General features: G+C 45.8%; 1 protein-coding gene across 1 annotated transcript; it reads right to left on the bottom strand.

Moving 5' to 3' along the window:
- Positions 1–9,768: 9,768 nt before the first annotated feature.
- LOC310634744 (zinc finger protein 202-like) lies at positions 9,769–15,690 on the bottom strand (the record flags this gene model as incomplete). The annotated part of the gene is made up of 5 exons (XM_083353279.1): positions 9,769–12,067; positions 12,664–12,790; positions 14,244–14,351; positions 14,865–15,202; positions 15,567–15,690. The coding sequence occupies 5 exons, from the start codon at positions 15,688–15,690 to the stop codon at positions 11,016–11,018; spliced, it is 1,749 nt and encodes a 582-aa protein (XP_083209405.1). The 3' UTR covers positions 9,769–11,015.
- Positions 15,691–19,169: the final 3,479 nt, after the last annotated feature.

Genomic DNA, 19,169 nt, shown 5'->3' with positions numbered 1-19,169 from the left:
ACAGGCCCCGTCCCACCCCTCGCATGGAGTGCCCTTCTCCCACCACTCCCCCCACCCCCACACGGAACCTTTTTTCCAGCTCCAACGCATCACTTCCTCCACTGTTGTGTGGGACTGAAAATAAAGTTCAATCAAACAATTCCAACTTTGCGAGATCTTTTTTTCCCCACCAGAACTTGAAATTGATTGATTGTAACTTTTTTTGGGGGGGCAGACACGGTGGCGGCCGAGGACTGGGACGATGGTGTGCGTGCCACAGAGAGGGCTCTGCGTGATACCTGTGGTATAAGTGCTATAGGTTCGCCACCATGGCCCTAAGTTATAAATTTTGATAAGTTTTTCTGCCATTCTTTAAATGCTACTTGAGTTGTGAGAACAGGTTTTGTCTGGAACAAAAGTAACATTCAAGGATGTCATGTTACTCATAGAAATTCTCCCCAACAATTGTAGTTTTTCTCTCTTAAACATATCTTTATCAACTTCAACCCGTAGCTTAACATAATTATTTTGAAACAATATACAGTTTATATTTGTCAGATTAACACCCAAGTATTTTACTTTTTATTCAATCTCAAAACCTGATTTTTTCATCATTTCACCTTCTACATATTTTGTTAACATGTTTTCATTAGTGTTATAGCCACATTGCTCATTAATACAATTCTTTTTTAACACTTCAAAATTATTTTCATTCTGTAGTGTATGCTGCTAGCATACACAGGAAATGCCAGCGCAGCAGGGGGCTGGACAGCTCCAGGCGATAACCGCTGAGGTGGGAAAAGCCGGACGGAGCAAGTTTGACAGCCCCCGGCATGGTCAGCTCTGGCGGGAAGCCAGGGTTTAAACCTATTGGCCACATGCACTGGCGGGAAGCCCAGGTTCAATTCTATTGGCCATCATTCACCTGGGCAGGTATAAGAAACACCAGGTAAACCCCTTTGTCCCAGATTCATTCCTGATCCGAATAAAAGAAATACTACCCAGCTCAAGTGTCCGTCTCTCTGTGCGACCACGCGACTTTGCACTGGCGACGAAGGTGGGATCTTGCATCGGACAACGGTAGCCGCGGACGGAATCCAATCGGCAGCCCCAGATCCAGACGCAGGACAACCGAGATGACAAGATGACACAACTGGGTCAGTATCCCCTTTTTAATAGCGGCCGCCCCGAGGAGTGGGAAGCCTTCATGGGGCAGATAGAATGCTACCTGAGGGCGAACGGGGTGAAGGAGGACCGGCAGAGAGCGGCGGTACTGCTCTGCAGCTGCGGCACAGAAACCTACCAGCTGGCAGTCGGTCTCTGCGCACCCGATGACATTCACTCCGTCGGCTACAACGAATTGCTGGCGAAGCTGTCTGAACATTTCAAGCCTGAGACGTCCGAGATCGCCTGGCGGTATCGTTTTGAAAAACGGGATCAGCGACCAGGTGAGTCTGCCAAACAGTATATGGCAGCTCTGAGGCTGGCAGCTCGCCTCTGCAATTTCGAAAATCTAGAAATTAGGCTGCGGGATCAGCTCGTTTGTGGGGTGAGGGACAGGAAGCTGCGCCAGAAACTTTTTGCTAAGCAGAAACTGACCCTGAGGGATGTCCAAGACGAACTCCTAGCCTGGGATGCAGCCGAGGAGCCCGAGACGAGGGAAGGCGGATCCATCCACCAGGTGAGAAGAGGCACCGACGCAGACGGGGCAGAGCTGGAGGTGGATGCCATCAACCGACCTCAGCGATCCTTCAACCCCGACCGGGACTACAGAAAAGAACCGAGACCAACCACGGCAGGCAAGAGAGACCAGGAGTGCAGATGCGGAGCGAGCGGACCCCGGTCTACCCAGCCTCACGGTCACAGCACGAATCGCCCTCGGTCTACCCAGCATTGCGGCTGCAACTCCCGGTCTACCCTGAACAGCGGCTACGGACAGCCCCGGTCTACCCAGTGCTCCGGCTGCGGCGCGAGCGGCTCCCGGTCTACCCGCTGTGCAAGCTGCGGACGACAGCATCCCCGGTCTACCTGCCGTTTCAAGTTGGCGAAGTGTCGGTCGTGCGGAAAAACGGGGCACATCGCGGCGGTCTGTAGAAGCAAGCAGCGGGACAGCCTACACGAGGTGGAAGCCGAGTTCCAGTATGCCACAGGTACTGGGAAGCGGTCGCTGGGTCTGACTGTGAGTCACACGTCGGGACGGCCGGGCGTTTTCAAAACAGGGGCTCCTGCGGCGCTAGCCCGAAAAATAAAACTGAGGGTGAGGCTGCAAGGGGTCCCCTGCTTGATGGAGCTGGACTCAGGGTCAGCCGTATCCATCATCTCCGCCAGAACGTTTTTAGACATTTGCAAGCGGAGCGGCCAACGGGTTCCCTTGAGGACATCCAGACTGACCCTCTCTGACTTTCAAAATTCACCGATCAAAATCTGGGGGGAGGCGTTGTTGTGGGTGCAGTACAAGGGATTCAAGGGTAAATTAAGTGTGTTGGTCGTCGAGGGCCAGCGGACTAGCCTTGTGGGGTTAGGGTGGTTTAACGCCTTGGGCATCAAAATCACAGGGATTAATCAGACACGGAGCCATTTGTCCCTAGAAGCAGTCTGCGAGGAATTCGCGGACGTGTTCGATGGGCAGTTGGGAAAGTACACGGGTCCCCCAATCTCATTTAGACTAGATCCCCAGGTACAACCCATAAGGATGAAGGCGAGGCGTGTTCCATTCGCGTTAAAGCAAAAGACAGAGCGGGAATTGGATAAGCTGGTAGACCAGGGGGTGTTAACACCAGTTGATGGAGCAGATTGGGAAACTCCCATCGTAACGCCAATTAAAGCAAATGGGGAAATTCGTATCTGCGCTGATTATAAAGGGACTATAAACCGAGCTTTAAGTGCCCATTCCTATCCGGTCCCTGCAGTCAGCAGCATCTTAGCGTCCCTACAAGGCGGGTCGGTGTTTGCTAAATTGGACCTCGCCCAAGCTTATCAGCAATTGCCGGTAGACCCAGGGGCTGCTAGAGCACAAACGATCATCACTCACAAGGGAGCGTTCCGGGTAGACCGGTTGCAGTTTGGGGTTAGCGTAGCGCCGGGGATATTTCAGGAGGTGATGGAAAGGACGCTTAAGGGAATACCAGGGGTTTGCCCTTATTTTGATGACGTCCTGATCGCAGCCAGCTCCCCAGACGTGCTGGCAACCCATTTAAGGACGGTCCTTGAGAGGTTCAGGGGGGCAGGTCTCAAACTCAAAAGGGAGAAGTGCAGGATTGGGGTCCCAGAGACAGAATTCCTGGGGTTCCGGATAGATGCTCAAGGCATCCACCCATCTGCATCAAAGGTGAGGGCAATCAAAGAAGCCCCTGCTCCCAAAAACAAGCCTGAATTGCAGGCGTTCTTGGGGCTCCTCAATTTCTACCACACATTCCTGCCTCACAAAGCCTCAATTGCAGAACCCCTACATAGGCTACTTGACAAGCAAGCGCCTTGGGAATGGACTGACAAACATGCAAAAGCATTCCAAACACTAAAAAACATGTTAGCAAGCGATGCCACTGTCACCCATTTCAGGGAAGATCAGCCAATCTGTCTTGCGTGCGATGCATCCCCTTATGGGATTGGAGCAGTGCTCAGCCATCTCAAGGAGGATGGAACTGAGGCTCCCATCGCCTACTACTCCAGAACCCTGTCAGCTGCAGAGCGGAACTACACCCAGATAGACAAGGAGGCACTGGAAGTGGTTGCTGGAGTAAAGAAATTTCATGATTACCTGTATGGCAGAGATTTCATAATCTTCACAGACCATAAACCTTTATTAGGACTATTCAGAACAGAGAAACAAACACCACAGATTTTGTCACCTAGAATGCTAAGATGGTCAATATTTCTCTCTGCATATTCTTGTAAATTGATACACAGACCAGGGAAGGAGATGGGGCATGCTGATGGTCTCAGCAGACTGCCCCTAATGGACAGGGAGCCGGACCCAGCACCGGCTGCCCAAATCCTGGCAATCCAAGAACTGCCAGAATGCCCCCTCAACGCGAAGGACATAGCCACAGAGACACCAAAAGACAAGGTTCTGAGCAGGGTTCATTCGTGGGTGAGTAGTGGGTGGCAAGACAAATCACCAGGGCAAGAGTTCACTGCTTACTTCTCAAGAAGGTTTGAACTGACCACACACAAAGGGTGCCTTTTGTGGGGAAACAGAGTCATAATTCCCACAAGGCTCAGGGAAAGAGTTCTCCAATCACTACATGAAGGACACCCAGGGATAGTAAGAATGAAGGCTCTAGCAAGGAGTTACCTGTGGTGGCCAGGGTTGGACAAGGAGATAGAAGCACAGGTAGCGGGGTGCTACACATGCCAGAGGACACGGCCAGAACAACAACATGCACCAGTCCATAAGTGGGAGGAAACACACTCACCCTGGTCCAGGGTGCACATAGACTACGCTGGCCCATTCCAAGGTCACACATTTCTGGTAGTTGTGGATAGTCATTCAAAATGGCTTGAGGTGGTACCTGTAAGCAGCATGACATCAGCAGGGACCATCCAAGCATTGAGGGGGATATTTGCTACACATGGGTTGCCTGATGTAATCGTGTCAGATAATGGAACGCAATTTACTTCCTCGGATTTCCAGGTGTTCCTGAGGACCTCGGGGATTAGACACGTCACCTCGGCCCCCTTCCACCCTGCCAGTAACGGATTGGCAGAACGATTCGTGAGAACAACAAAAGATGCACTCAAGTGCATAGTACAGGGAGATTGGAAGCAAAGACTAGCCACATTCCTCCTTCACCAACACGCAACACCTTGCACTGCCACAGGCAAAAGCCCAGCGGAACTCAGATGGGGGAGACGCCTCATTACAACTTTAGACAGGCTCCATCCAGACAGAGTAGCCGCAGACACGGGGAACCCCAACATCAAGACACATTTTACCTCAGGGGACCTCATTTGGGCCAGGAACTACAGTACGGGTTATCCATGGGTGCCAGGAGAAATTATAGAGCAAACAGGGCCCCTTTCCTACAGAGTAAGGGTGGAGGGGGGACTCCTGTGGAAAAGGCATCTGGATCAACTGAGGAAAAGGACTCCTGAAAGGGTGGCAGAGGACACACTGGGGGGTGAGGAGGAAGATCCAACACAAAAGCCAATACAAACACATTCACCAAGGAGGATGGTTGGGGGGGAGCAATGGCAACCCCTGTACAGGCAGGAGTCTGATAGAGAAACCAGGCAGTCACCAGGAATCAGCAAATCACACACACAGACACACAGCAACCTTCCTCAACAGGAGCTTCACGAAGGAATGAATAGCCACGCCACCATACCTCCGGAAGATCATTTACCAAGAAGGTCAAGTAGGCCACACAAAGCGTCAAGCTACCTCGCTGACTATGTACGTTCATAAGGGGGCAACAGATCAACAACTGTATCCATTGTAACCTTGTTTTGTAAATATGTGTATATAGTTGGAGATGGTATGACAGAGGAAAATCCTCACTATGGGGGAAGGGGTGTAGTGTATGCTGCTAGCATACACAGGAAATGCCAGCGCAGCAGGGGGCTGGACAGCTCCAAGCGATAACCGCTGAGGCGGGAAAAGCCGGACGGAGCAAGTTTGACAGCCCCCGGCATGGTCAGCTCTGGCGGGAAGCCAGGGTTTAAACCTATTGGCCACATGCACAGGCGGGAAGCCCAGGTTCAATTCTATTGGCCATCATTCACCTGGGCAGGTATAAGAAACACCAGGTAAACCCCTTTGTCCCAGATTCATTCCTGATCCGAATAAAAGAAATACTACCCAGCTCAAGTGTCCGTCTCTCTGTGCGACCACGCGACTTTGCACATTCTTTCTCTTATTTTCTGGAATACAATGATTATCCTGCTGATTAATTGTCCCTATCGTTTGGCAGAATATTGTATTTTTTTCCTGTTCTTGCCATCTGACAGTCCACATTCCTTGCTTCCTGGGTATACTACTGTGGTGGCGAACCTATGGCACGCTTGCCACAGGTGGCACGCATAGTCCTCTCTATGGTCCCACGCGCCATTGGCCCCACTCCTAGGGCTTCAGCTGGGTTTTATAAAACCTTTTTGCTTTAGGCCTCCGCCGCTGTGTGCAAAAAAAAAGAGGTCAGTCAATCAATCAATTTCAACTCACGAGAAAAAAAAACTTGCAAAATTGGAATTGATTGATTGAACTTTTTAGTCCCACCCAGTCTGCTATTACCACCGCAGGCACGCCCACCCAATGGGCCACACCCATCCAGCACCCAATGATACATAAGTGGGTTTGGGGTTGCAATTTGGGCACTCAGTCTCTAAAAGGTTCGCCAGCACTGGTTGCCATACAAAGTTTCTCTCTCTCCACCCGCCTTTTAATATTTTCCCTCAGGATATATTTTGTTAGCTTCTGGGTATTGCCCAATTTAATGGTACATTCTGTTTCATATGGTTGCTGTCATTTTATTTTACATAAATATCCAGATTGCAGTCGCGATTTTTCTCTCAAGAGATACGTAAGCCCTGCTCAGCCACTATCTTGCTCTCATCCCATTCTTGAATTTCTCTACATATTTGCAATATTAACTAAAAATAATTAATTCTATTCAAAATGTACTATACTCTGCATTCTATGATGGAGAAAACATTCCTATAAATTTTTTAGTTTTTCTTATCACTGATACCTGTTAGGAAAGGGGGCTGAAATTGCCCCAATTAAATTGCCACTGACATAGAACATTGTTGTAGAGTCCTATGATGCCTAATTTAATTTCTCCTTGGGGACATTTAATTCTTTTGGAAGTTTTCGTAATTTGGGGAGAAAATGCATCCATTCATTCAATCAATCAATCAATCAATCAATCAGTCAATCAATCAATCAATCAGAATAGAGCGAGAAGGGACATTGAAGGTCTTCTAGTACCGCCCCCTGCTCAAGCAGGAGACTCTTTACTATTTCATACAAATCAAGTCTCTTCTTAAAAACCTCCAGTGTGGAAGTACCCACAACTTCTGGAGGTAAGCTGTTCCACTGTTTAAATGTCCTGACGGGTAGGACTCAGTTCATTCAATTCTGCTTCCCTTGGCGGCAACAGTGAAAAAATCATTGTCCACACAAATCTGCAATGTGCAGAAGATCACATGAGAAGAGAGTTTTATGGCTTTGACAGGGTTGTCTAGCCTGAGAAACTTTGGTGAGTGTTCTGCTGGAAATGAATGGATCTTTCACCTAAGTTGTTGATCCTTTGCTCTTTCACTGGACGAAACTTCATGTGGGATAGTGTTGCTGTTTGCCTGACTCCAGCTTTGGAGCCTATTAAGTCTCAACATAATGATCCATTTATAGGAGGGTCCAAGCTGTCCCTTAGGGGGCCACTCCGCCAAATACCAGCTGTGGAAGGAGTTGCCGGTAAGAGTCGTTAGGGGCACTTTAAGAAGACTGCAGAAGAACACAGTGAAAGTTCTGGATCAATGGGAGGACTGGGGGTGCATTATAGTTAGGGAGGGGCTGAAGAGATAAAACTTTCTGTGAGATATGCCTGCTGCAGTGGGAATTGGAGGAGAGGCAATTTGGCTGCAAGTGTGTGCGGGGACTCCCTAGTCAGTTCCATTTTGGTGCAGAAATACCAGACTTTCACCTGCATTCCCCTAGTATCCATTTCTGCTCCTTTCTTTGTGTCTTTGTGGTTTTGTGTGTACATGTTATCTTCTTCCAGAGGGGACTATATTTAAAGATATAAAGGGGCCTTCCTCAAGGTGGCATCTTGGATTTGCCTTTGGAGACGTAAAGAATATGCAGATCTCTTACATAGCAATAGCGATGGTATGTCTTCTCTGGATGTCCTTTTCCCACTGACTGTTCAGTGATTATTTCTGCATCCAGATTATTCCAGCTGGAAAAGAGCAGGCATGGAACACTCCGGAATGTTCTTGAGCTTTGCAGCTGGAGGTGGTTGCAGCTTATGCAGCATGACGGCTCTCCTTTTCCTCTTCAGAGGATAAAATGCAGGCTGAAGGCTTGGATCCTTGGAATCCAAAGTTCGTTTAGCCAGCCTAGTCCAGGAATTGCCCCAGGGACATTTTCAGCAAGTCTCTTTGAGAGGAAAAGAGAAGCATGCTGAGTAGCCCAGTGTTCAAATAGGCCGGCTGAAAAAAGTTAGTTTGGATTTTGGAGTGGACCTTTTTCAGTCAGGCCCCACAAATCACTCCTTCCTTGCAGGCTTCTTCATTGACTTATGGTAGTCTGCAGAGAACTTGCAAATATTAATGACATCATTATAGGGCACTTGGGAACAGGCAGGAAAGCACTAGAGACACCGCAACTATATTCAACCTAATATAATATTGCATTCTACTGTAAAATGTGGCTTTCTGACGTTTGTACTCCGTGTAACCAAAAATCTTGAGGGGTCTTGTTCAGTTTCTAACATTAAACTGGTTTTCAAATATACAGTTCGGTTTACCTAAACACATTCATATTTTATTTAATAACTTTTGTAACATTTTGTCTATTCTTTGCACTAATTCATAGCCTTGTAATATAAATACGGTTGCTTCCTTCTTTTTGCCTAAAATATTTGCCTGCCTAGAAGAAAAATAACTTTCTAATACCTGGTTTGGTTTACATGTTCTCTCCATGAAAAAGAGCATTCATTTGTGCTTATTAAGTACTTAGGTTATGATACAAGATTTCTAAAATGATCACAGAAATTGGATACTCCAATTGAGATATGGGCAGATTTGTGACTGCGTTTTTTTGTGTGTGCTTCTTTGAGAAGGTATATTTGTATTACTGTGTCTCTCTTCCTATACTAGTGCTATCTCTTCTGTGAAGCTACCAAACAAAATCCTGCAATTCTGAACGAATTTTTTCCATCCTCTCCTTTTACTCTTTGACAAATTAGGGACTTTCTCTTACAATTCTTCCAATGCCCCGACACCTTCACAATCTCCTCGTGGGGACTGGGTTCTTTTAGATAATAGTTGTTCAGCCTAAGGCTTTCCCCACACCTCGCAAAGTCTTTCTCATTCTCCCATTACCCCATCCCTACCCATGTTCTCCAGAACTCTTTTCCATTGTTTGTTTATAAAGAAGAGAAACAAAGGCATGTGAGACTTTCTAATAAGGTTTCCTATATAATAAGGTTTCCTGTGTAGAGAGTTTCCTCCTTTAAATTTCTGGGAGTCTACCTCTGTGAAGATCTGACCTGGAAAGTTAACACAACCCAGGTGGCTAGAAAGGCCCAACAGAGGCTTCACTTTCTTAGGGTCTTGCGGAAGAACAGGGTAGAACAACGGCTAATGACCCTCTTTTACCGGTCTACTATAGAGAGCGTCCTCTCGTATGGTATTGTGGCTTAGTATGCTGGTCTGACAGCCGTGGACAGGAAAGTATTACAGAGGGTAGTGAGCACAGCACAAGACATTGTGGGCTGTTCTCTGACACCACTGGATGACATCGCCAGGGCTCGTTGCCTTGGAAGAGTGAGGAAAATTCTCAGGGATGACTCACACCCTGGACGGTATCTCTTTACTCTCCTACCATCTGGTAGGAGATATAGGAATATAGCCAGCCGTACCAACAGGCTGAAAAATACCTTTTATCCGTGGGCTGTTAGGCTTTTAAATGGGACATAATTGTATGCAGAATTGACTTGGGAGGCCGGTGTGTGGCGTAGTTGGTTCACATGGTGTGGTAGGATGGTTTGTTGTCACTGTGTGTTGGGGGGAGAGAGCATGGAGGGAGGCTCAGCTAATCTCAATGTACACATGTTGTACTTTGACAATAAAGGTTTATTTATTTATTTATTTAATTTACAATGAGAATGAATAGTTAGAATATGAGTTGAAAGGAGTCAGTTAATTCCTGCATTAGAGGAAAGAAAGGGAGAGAAGAAAGAAGGAATTCTGGCCACTTCCTCAAAAGTTGGAGCTTCTTACATCCCTAAGGTGTCCGGGAGGTTGAAATAGGCTTGAATTTCTTTTCCTACTATGAATTATTTCTGAGTGAATACCTTTGCCTAAAGAAGAAATAAATCACCCTATAACTAAGGTCACTGATCTGCCCTCAGCAATTTTGATATTCGATTGCTTATAGCTTTTCTCCTGTGTGACCACTTGGATGGTAGATAATGTTCCAGGTCAAATCAGAGATTTTTTTCACTTTCCATGCTTTAATAAACTTCCTGCAATGTCTAGATCCTTGGATGAATAATAAGTTGACTGTTGCAAATAAAGCTGAATGCATGGATCCATTTGTTTTTTCCTGTAAATCAGCGCCCAGTCAGCCTGGGCCAGGCTAAGGCACTGTGGGACGGTCTTTCGGCATTTTCAGGGGCTGAATATAACCACATAGCGAGCCGGATTTCACCCGCAGGCCTTGTGTTTGACATGTCTGCTGAACAGGAAGTCCTTGACTTACAGTTTATTTAGTGACCTTTCAAAGTTACGACGCCACTGAAAAAAGTGACTTATGACAATTTTCACACTTAACAGCCATTCCAATATCCTGATGATCATGTGATCAGCATTGAGATGCTTGGCAACTGGTTTATATTCATGACTGTTTCTGTGTCCCAGGATCATGTGATCCCCTTTTGTGATGTTCTGACAAGTAAAGTCAATGGGGAATCCAGATTCACTTAACAGATTACTAACTTATCAACTGCAGTTATTCATTTAACAACATAGGAAAGAAATGTCATAAAATGGAGCAAAATTCACTTAACAAATGTCTCACTTAAGAGAAATTTTAGGCTCAATTGTAGTTGTAAATCAAAGACTACCTGTAGTGAATATAGGCTCCCCCCCAACTCAAGACATTTGTGGGCTTGGAGGCCAGTATCGCTTCTCGCCTCAGAAAGACTCTTTCTAGCCTCCATGGATTTATATGCTTTTATGAGAATTATGTTTTCCAAGTATAGCTATTTCCACACTCTGTGCATTAATGCGGTATATCCGCACTGTGGATCCTTTCATGACAATTCAAATGAGCTTTCCAAGTATAGCATCTTCCAGTCTATGAACTTATATGATCACTTCACACTGTAAGTCCTTTGGTGGCAATTAAGATGACTGTTGCTAATGAAGCTCTTTCCACATTCCATGCATTTATACGGTCTGTCCCCAGTATGGATTCTTTCGTGACGATTAAGATCTCCTTTCCGGGTAAAGCTCTTTCCACATTCCATGCATTTATATGGTCTGTCCCCAGTGTGGATCCTCTCATGAAGATTAAGAGGTCCTTTCTGGGTAAAGGTCTTTCCACATTCCATACATTTATATGGTCGCTCCTCTGTGTGGCTCTTTTGGTGGTAATTAAGAAGACTGTTGCTAATGAAACTCTTTCCACATTCTATGCATTTATACGGTCTGTCCCCAGTGTGGATCCTTTCGTGACGATTAAGATCTTCTTTCCGGGCATAGGTCTTTTCACATTCCATGCATTTATACGGTCTGTCACCAGTGTGGATCCAGTTGTGACGATTAAGATCTCCCTTCCTGGTAAAGCTCTTTCCACATTCCATGCATTTATACGGTTTTTCCCCAGTGTGGATCCAGTTGTGACAATTAAGATATCCTTTCCGGGTAAAAGTCTTTCCACATTCCATGCATTTATATGGTCTCTCCCCAGTGTGGATCCTTTGGTGGTAAATAAGATGACTTTTGTTACTGAAACTCTTTCCACATTGCATGCAAAGTTTCCTCTTTCTGCTCAGACTGGAATCCCACCCAGTTTTTACAGAGGTATTTGGTGTCTTTGTTGAAGTAGAAGCGAAGGACTTATTCTCCATAGTTTTTACAGGCATGCATGTTTTTTTTAGTCTGGTTTCTGCCATAGTTATGTAATTCAAATTCATGTTTTCTCTTTTTCTATACTTTTCTTTTCTCATTTCCTTCTGATCATGCTGGGATAGGAAGCCACAAATACCAAGAAAAGTGGATGGCTTCTCCCTTCCATTTTGTGGCTGTTTTCTCCTTAGCATTTTGGTGTCCCTCTGATGGCCAAGGATCACTTTTATTTTATTCTTCTCTATTTCAAGTAGATTTAACCTTGCCTCCTTGTTGTCCTTCACAGAGACATCATCTGCATGGGAAAAAATGAGAATTAATATTCTGAGTAATATTTAGAAGGACCCCTTAAAAGCATGCCAATCTGCGTTCCAGGTGTAGTACAATCCATTTCTCTAACCAGGATGTGATACCTGAAAATTGTTATATAGGAGACTTGATTTTATGGAAATAATGTTTTCATCTAAAACACAAATTAAATTTTTGGTGTTGAATCAATCTGTTCAGTCACTTCCATGGAGTATCTAGGACAGGGGTCAGCAACATGAAACAGTGAAAGAGCCAGTCGGAACCGGTTCCCTCACAAAAGGAAAAACTGGGAGCTGCAAAAAATGTGCACATGCGCATAGATGCACGCATGCGCAGAACAGGGTTTGACTGAAGAGTGGTGCCAAGGCGAGATATGCACCTGCCCTGCATATTTGAATTGATTGGTTGAACTTTTTTAGTCCCATTTTTTTTTTTTTGGACTGCACATGGCAGAGGACTGGGAGCCACAGGAGATGTGGCTCCAGAGCTGCGGGTTGCAGACCTGTGATCTAGGATATCTCTCAAATGTAAGGTGAATGTTTCTACCACGACCTTATAGCAAATTGAACAGCCTGGCCTTACCCAGAGCAGCCATATTGATAGAAACCTCCTGCATGACTTCTATGCACAAGGCCTTCTGCCCAGAATCTAGCAGCCTCCACTCCTCCTCTGTGAAGTGCACAGTCACCTCCTCAAAGGGATCAGTGTTCTAGAAAGAGAAAAAAGTAGACAATTCGAGGAAACAGTTGAAAGTTCTCTCCATGGGGCTGGGAAGTTGCACCTTAACAAATCACGGCTTAGCTGCTTCCAGGTTGTAGAATTGAACACAGCCAACGTTCAACAACAGTTTTATTGTTACAGCCACTTAGTGTTGACTTACTGGCTTATCCTTCATGTGCTATATTTTTTTTGGTATACTTACAATTACAAGGGAGACACGTGGTATAAATATTTAATAAACTAAATAAACACTTCTCAGGTATGTTTATTCCCAGTGTTATAGTTTCTATTATTATTATTATTATTAATTAAGTTGGAAGGGACCTTGGAGGTCATCTAGTCCAACCCCCTGCTCAGGCAGGAAACCCTATACCATTTCAGGCAAATGGCTGTCCAATCTCTTCTTAAAAACCTCCAGTGTTGGAGCATTCAGCACCTCTGGAGGCAGGTTGTTCCACTGGTTAATTGTTCTAACTGTCAGGAAGTTTCTCCTTAGTTCTAGGTTGCTTCTCTCCTTGACTAGTTTCCATCTGTTGCTTCTTGTCCTGCTTTCAGGTGCTTTGGAGAATAGCTTCACTCCCTCTTCTTTGTGGTAGCCCCTGAGATATTGGAACACTGCTATCATGTCACCCCTCACTCTTCTCTTCGTTAAACTACACATACCCAATTCCAGCAACCGTTCCCTATATGTTTTGGCCTCCAGCCCCCTAATCAGCTTTGTTGCTCTTCTCTGTACCCTTTCTAGAGTCTCGACATCTTTTTTACATCGTGGTGACCAAAACTGGATGCAGTATTCCAGGTGTGGCCTTACCAAAGCATTGTAAAATGGTATTAGTACTTCACTTGATCTTGATTCTATCCCTCTGTTAATGCAGCCTAGCACTGTGTTGGCTTTTTTGGCAGCTGCAGCACACTGCTGGCTCATATTGAAGTGATTGTCTACTAGGACTCCGAGATCCCTCTCAGTTACTACTATTGAGCAAGGTACCACCTATACTATACCTGTGCATTTGATTTTTCCTGCCTAAATGTAGAACCTTACTTTTTTCACCATTGAATTTCATTTTGTTAGATAGTGCCCAGTGTTCGACTCTGTCCAGATCCTTCTGTATCTTAAGCCTATTTTCTAGAGTATTGGCTATTCCTGCCAGCTTGGTGTCGTCTGCAAATTTGATGAGTTCCCCATCTATTCATGGGCTTCATTTCTAACTATTTTCAGCACTCTTCTTAATAGCATTAAGAAATATTAAACTCTTTCTACAATTAAATTTCATTTCTAACATTTCTATGAATTGTCGCATTTGCATTTCCAGCACAAACATGAAAGCCAAATGTGGGTGGACAGTGTTTTCAAGTGCACAGACTCAGCTTTTGGTATTAGACACAGCTCCTGAATGGATGGAGCTGGAACGCTACTGTTGTCAGATAAAACCTGCACCTACCTGGCAAGGTGACCAGAATTGGGTCCTCCTGAAAAACTGCTCCTGAATAGAGCTGGATCGATCTCCTATACCCCAGAGCTCTGCTGAAATCTTCTCTGTGAACGGCTCCTGCATTTCAAAAACAACCTGATTCACAATCCATTTTCAGAAGACAATATCTAGACAATTCCATAAATTTTGCTTTCCTACTTGAATTTCCCCAACAGAATTCAGACACACTTCAGAGACTGTGCATGTGACTTAAATTTCTGAGTAAATGGGAGTTAAAACAGCAGGCTGTGTTTTTATGTACATAAAATTTGTTTGTCTTACTATTGTGGAATTATACTTTATTAAATGTAAATCATCCAGTTGCTTACCCTTACCTAGATTCAGGTAACAGCAAATCATAAAGTAAACATTGATTATTATGAGATATGTGGATAAAATTAATTTAGGAAATAGAAGCATTTGCCTCAAAAAAAATTAATTCTTCAAAAGTGAGGAATTTCAGAAAAGGCTGCAGAGTCATATTTTTCATCTGTTTTATTACAGACATAGCTAGATGAAACTCTGATCCTTCCCCCTTACCCGCCCCCCACCAAAGGAGCTGCCAGGACTAATCTACCCCCCCCTCCTCACCTGCCCCTTTCCCGGCTCTTCCCGCTGGGCTTGGCTGAGGAGGAAGCCTTCGGCCAGGGCCACCGCCTGCGAACAGCTCTCGGCTCCGCACTCCCTCACCCAGCTCGCCATCTCCGCGGGCAGCAGGGCCAACAGCTGCTCCAGCACCACCAGGTCCAGCATCTCCCCTTTGCTGCTCCTCTCCGGCCGCAGCCACTGGCGGCACAGGCGGTGAAGGCGGCTGCAAAGCTCCCGGGGCGTCTCGGCCTCCTGGCGGCAGCCGTCGAGACCGCGGAAGCGCCGGCGGTGGATCTCTGGGCTGAGGGCGGCCTCCATCCCTGGGGATCCCTTCGGGTCTCCTGCTCGAGGGCAGCCAAAAGAAGCCCGAGGCAGTCCCAAATGTCCCTCAGCCCCTCCGCAGCCCCTTCTCCGGTGTGCAGGAGGGAAGAAATGGCTCTCCGCTCACTCGGGCTTTACCCGCCTGAGGAGAGCAACGGCAAATCTTTCCCGCCAATTTCCTGAGCGCTCCTGGCCTCACGTGTCTCAACCAAAGGCACGCTGTCTGAGGATTTCTGGGAGTTGAAGTCCACAAGACAAAAGGGTCAGGTTTGAAGACCCATGCTCGAGAAGGAGGGAGAACGATAGATATAAGCTTTCTAGAGGGGATCACGCAAATAGAGAATGAAAGGGGACGTTCTTTTTCCGGTATCCCGGAGTGTCTACGCCGGTGCTCTTCTTCGGAGTGGGGCGAGTTTCGCTGAAAGGAGGCGGCGGAAGCGGAGGCTGGGACGGCGATGCCTGCAAAGGGTATGAAAGAAGCGATGATCTCGGCGTCGCCCCTCTTCATCGGCCGCTTGCTCCTGCCCGGATCCTGCGCCCTGCAGGGAACTCGGGGAGCCTCCTCTGGAAGTTGGGGCTCTGCTTGGCCTCTGGGTCCAGCGCAGGACGGATGGATCGCGAGCTGAACGTCGGAAGGCGCCTGTTAGCCCCTTTTCCCACTGACCCCTTTCCTTGCAAAACGAGAGCTTCGTGAGTGCAGCCGCCTCCGTCAGATGCAGAGACTGACGCAGGATGGAAATCGGGGAGGGCGACGGGAGGGGAAGGCAGGTTGGATCCGGGGCTGCCAACGAGGGAAAGCCTCGCCCTCTGCCTCGCCCTGGAGGTTGTCAGGATGGCTGGAGCAGAGAGCTTCCTCTCCTCTGTGCTCCCTTGTGGAGACGAGACTTGCTCTCTAGGCGTAAAGCATTTCTCCCGCTGGTTCGCTTGCCGCGTTGCTAGAGCAGAAGTGAGCCTAGAGGACCGAGGGTTTCAGTTTAACCGAGCTGGCACCGATTCCCTCGTTTTTTATGTCTGTTTAAATACTCTTCCTCTGGAAATCGTGAAAGAGCAGATTATCTTGGAGAAACTCTTACCTATCTGATTAATCAATACTCATTTGATGCCCCGTAATCAATTTATCAAGAATTGATAAGTGGGTTTTGGGTTGTAGTTTGGGCACTTGGTCTCTAAAAGGTTCACCATCATTGCCCTAGTCACTCCCATTTTGGTGCTGAAATATCAGCCTATCACCTGCATTCCCCTATTATCCATTTTTGCTCCTTTCTTTGTGGGTTTGTGTGTTTGTGTGTACAAGTTATCCTCTTCAAAAGGGGACTATATTTAAAGATAAAAAGGTGCCTTCCCAAGGAGATATCTTGGAGTTGCCTTTGGAGACATCAAGAACAGGCAGATCTCTTAGATAGGAATAGCGATGGTAAGTCTCCTGCAGATGTCCTTTTCCCACTGGCTGTTCAGTGATCATTTCTGCATCCAGATTATTCCAGCTGGAAAAGGACAGCAAGCATTGTACAATCTGGAAAGTTCTTGAGCTATGCTGAAGAAGGCTCAGATCCTTGGAATCCAAAGTTCATTTAGCCAGCCTAGTCCAGGAGTTGCCCCTAGAAACACCTTTTGATGGGGGACATTTTCAGCCAGTCTCTCTGAAAGCAAAAGAGAAGCATGCTGAGTAGCCCAGTGTTCAATAGGCCGGTTGAAAAAGGTTAGTTTGGATTTTGGAGTGGACCTTTTTCAGTCAGGCCCCACAAATCACTCCTTGCTTTCAGGCTTCTTCATTGACTTTCGGTAAAGTCTGCCGAGAAGTTGCGATTAATCACATGATTACAGGGCACTTGGGAACAGGCAGGAAAGCACTAGAGACACCGTAACTATATTCAACCTAATATAATATTGCATTCTACTGTAAAACATGGCTTCCTGACGTTTGTACTCGATGTAACGAAAAACCTGTTGCTGTGTCCCAAGATCATGTGATTTTCTTTTGTGATTTTCTGAAAAGCAAAGTCAATGGGGAATCCAGATTCAGTTAACAACCAGATTACTAATTTATCAACTGCAGTTACTCACTTAACAACATAGTCAAGAAATGCAGTGAAATGGGGCAAAATTCACTTAAAAAAGGTCTCACTTAATGAGAAATTTTGAGCTAAATTGTGGTTGTAATTCGAGAACTACCTGTAACTAAAGGCTTTCCCCCCCCCCAAACTGAATACATTTGTGGGCTGGTTCCCCTCTGGATACTTTGGTGGCCAATATCGCCTCTCTCCTCAGCAAGGCTCTTTCTACCCTCCATAGACTTATATGCTCTTTATGAGAATTGTGTTTTCCAAGTAAAACTATTTCCACACACTGTGCATTTATGCGGTCTATCCCCAGTGTGGATCCTTTTATGACAATTGAGATGAGCTTTCCAGTATAGCTTTTTCCAGTCTATGCACTTATATGGTCACTTCCCACTGTGAATTCTTTGATGATAATTAAGATGACTGTTTCTAATGAAACTCTTTCCACATTCCGTGCATTTATACAGCCTATCCCCAGTGTGGATCCTTTTGTGGCGATTAAGATTTCCTTTCCGGGTAAAGGTCTTTCCACACTTATACGGTCTCTCCCCTGTGTGGATCCTCTCATGAAGAGTAAGATTTCCTTTCTGGGTAAAGGATCTTTCCACATTCCATGACTTTGGAGGTCATCTAGTCCAACCCCCTGCTCAGGCAGGAAACCCTATACCATTTCAGACAATTGGCTGTCCAGTCTCTTCCTAAAAACTTCCATTGTTGGAGCATTCAGAGCTTCTGGAGGCAGGTTGTTCCATTGGTTAATTGTTCAAACTGTCAGCTAGTTTCTCCTTAGTTCTAGGTTGCATCTCTCTTTGATTAGTTTCCATCTGTTGCTTCTTCTCCCACCCTCAGGTGCTTTGGAGAATAGCTTGACTCTTCTTTGCGGCAACCCCTGAGATATTGGAACACTGCTATCATGTCACCCCTCGCCCTTCTCTTCATTAAACTAGACAAATCCAATTACAGCAACCATTCCCTATATATTTTACCCTTCAGGCTAATAATAATAATAATAATAATAATAATAATAATAATAATAATAATAATAATAATAATAATAATAATAATAATATAATGGTGGAAGGGACCTTGGAGGTCATCTAGTCCAACCCCCTGCTCAGGCAGGAAACCCTATACCATTTCAGGAAAATGGCTGTCCAATCTCTTCTTAAAAATCTCCAGTGTTGGAGCATTCAGCACCTCTGGAGGCAGGTTGTTCCACTGGTTAATTGTTCTGTCAGGAAGTTTCTTCTTAGTTCTAGGTTGCTTCTCTCCTTGACTAGTTTCCATCCGTTGCTTCTTGTCCTGCTTTCAGGTGCTTTGGAGAATAGCTTGACTCCCTCTTCTTTGTGGTAGCCCCTGAGATATTGGAACACTGCTATCATGTCACCCCTCACCCTTCTCTTCATTAAACTACACATACCCAATTCCAGCAACCGTTCCCTATATGTTTTAGCCTCCAGCCCCCTAATCAGCTTTGTTGCTCTTCTCTGTACCCTTTCTAGTGTCTTGACATCTTTTTTACATCGTGATAACCAAAACTGGATGCAGTATTCCAGGTGTGGCCTTACCAAAGCATTGTAAAATGGTATTAGTACTTCACTTGATCTTGATTCTATCCCTCTGTTAATGCAGCCTAGCACTGTGTTGGCTTTTTTGGCAGCTGCAGCACACTGCTGGCTCATATTGAAGTGATTGTCTACTAAGACTCCGAGGTCCCTCTCACAGTTACTACTATTGAGCAAGGTACCACCTATACTATACCTATGCATTTGATTTTTCCTGCCTAAATGTATAACCTTACTTTTTTCACCATTGAATTTCATTTTGTTAGATAGTGCCCAGTGTTCAAGTCTGTCCAGATCCTTCTGTATCTTAAGCCTATCTTCTGGAGTATTGGCTATTCCTGCCAGCTTGGTGTTGTCTGCAA

Source organism: Vipera ursinii, assembly GCF_947247035.1.
Source record: "Vipera ursinii genome assembly, chromosome: 2".
Taxonomy (NCBI): Eukaryota; Metazoa; Chordata; class Lepidosauria; order Squamata; family Viperidae; genus Vipera; species Vipera ursinii.
Note: the sequence above shows the minus strand (reverse complement) of the source record. Positions and strands in the feature narration are given on the sequence as shown.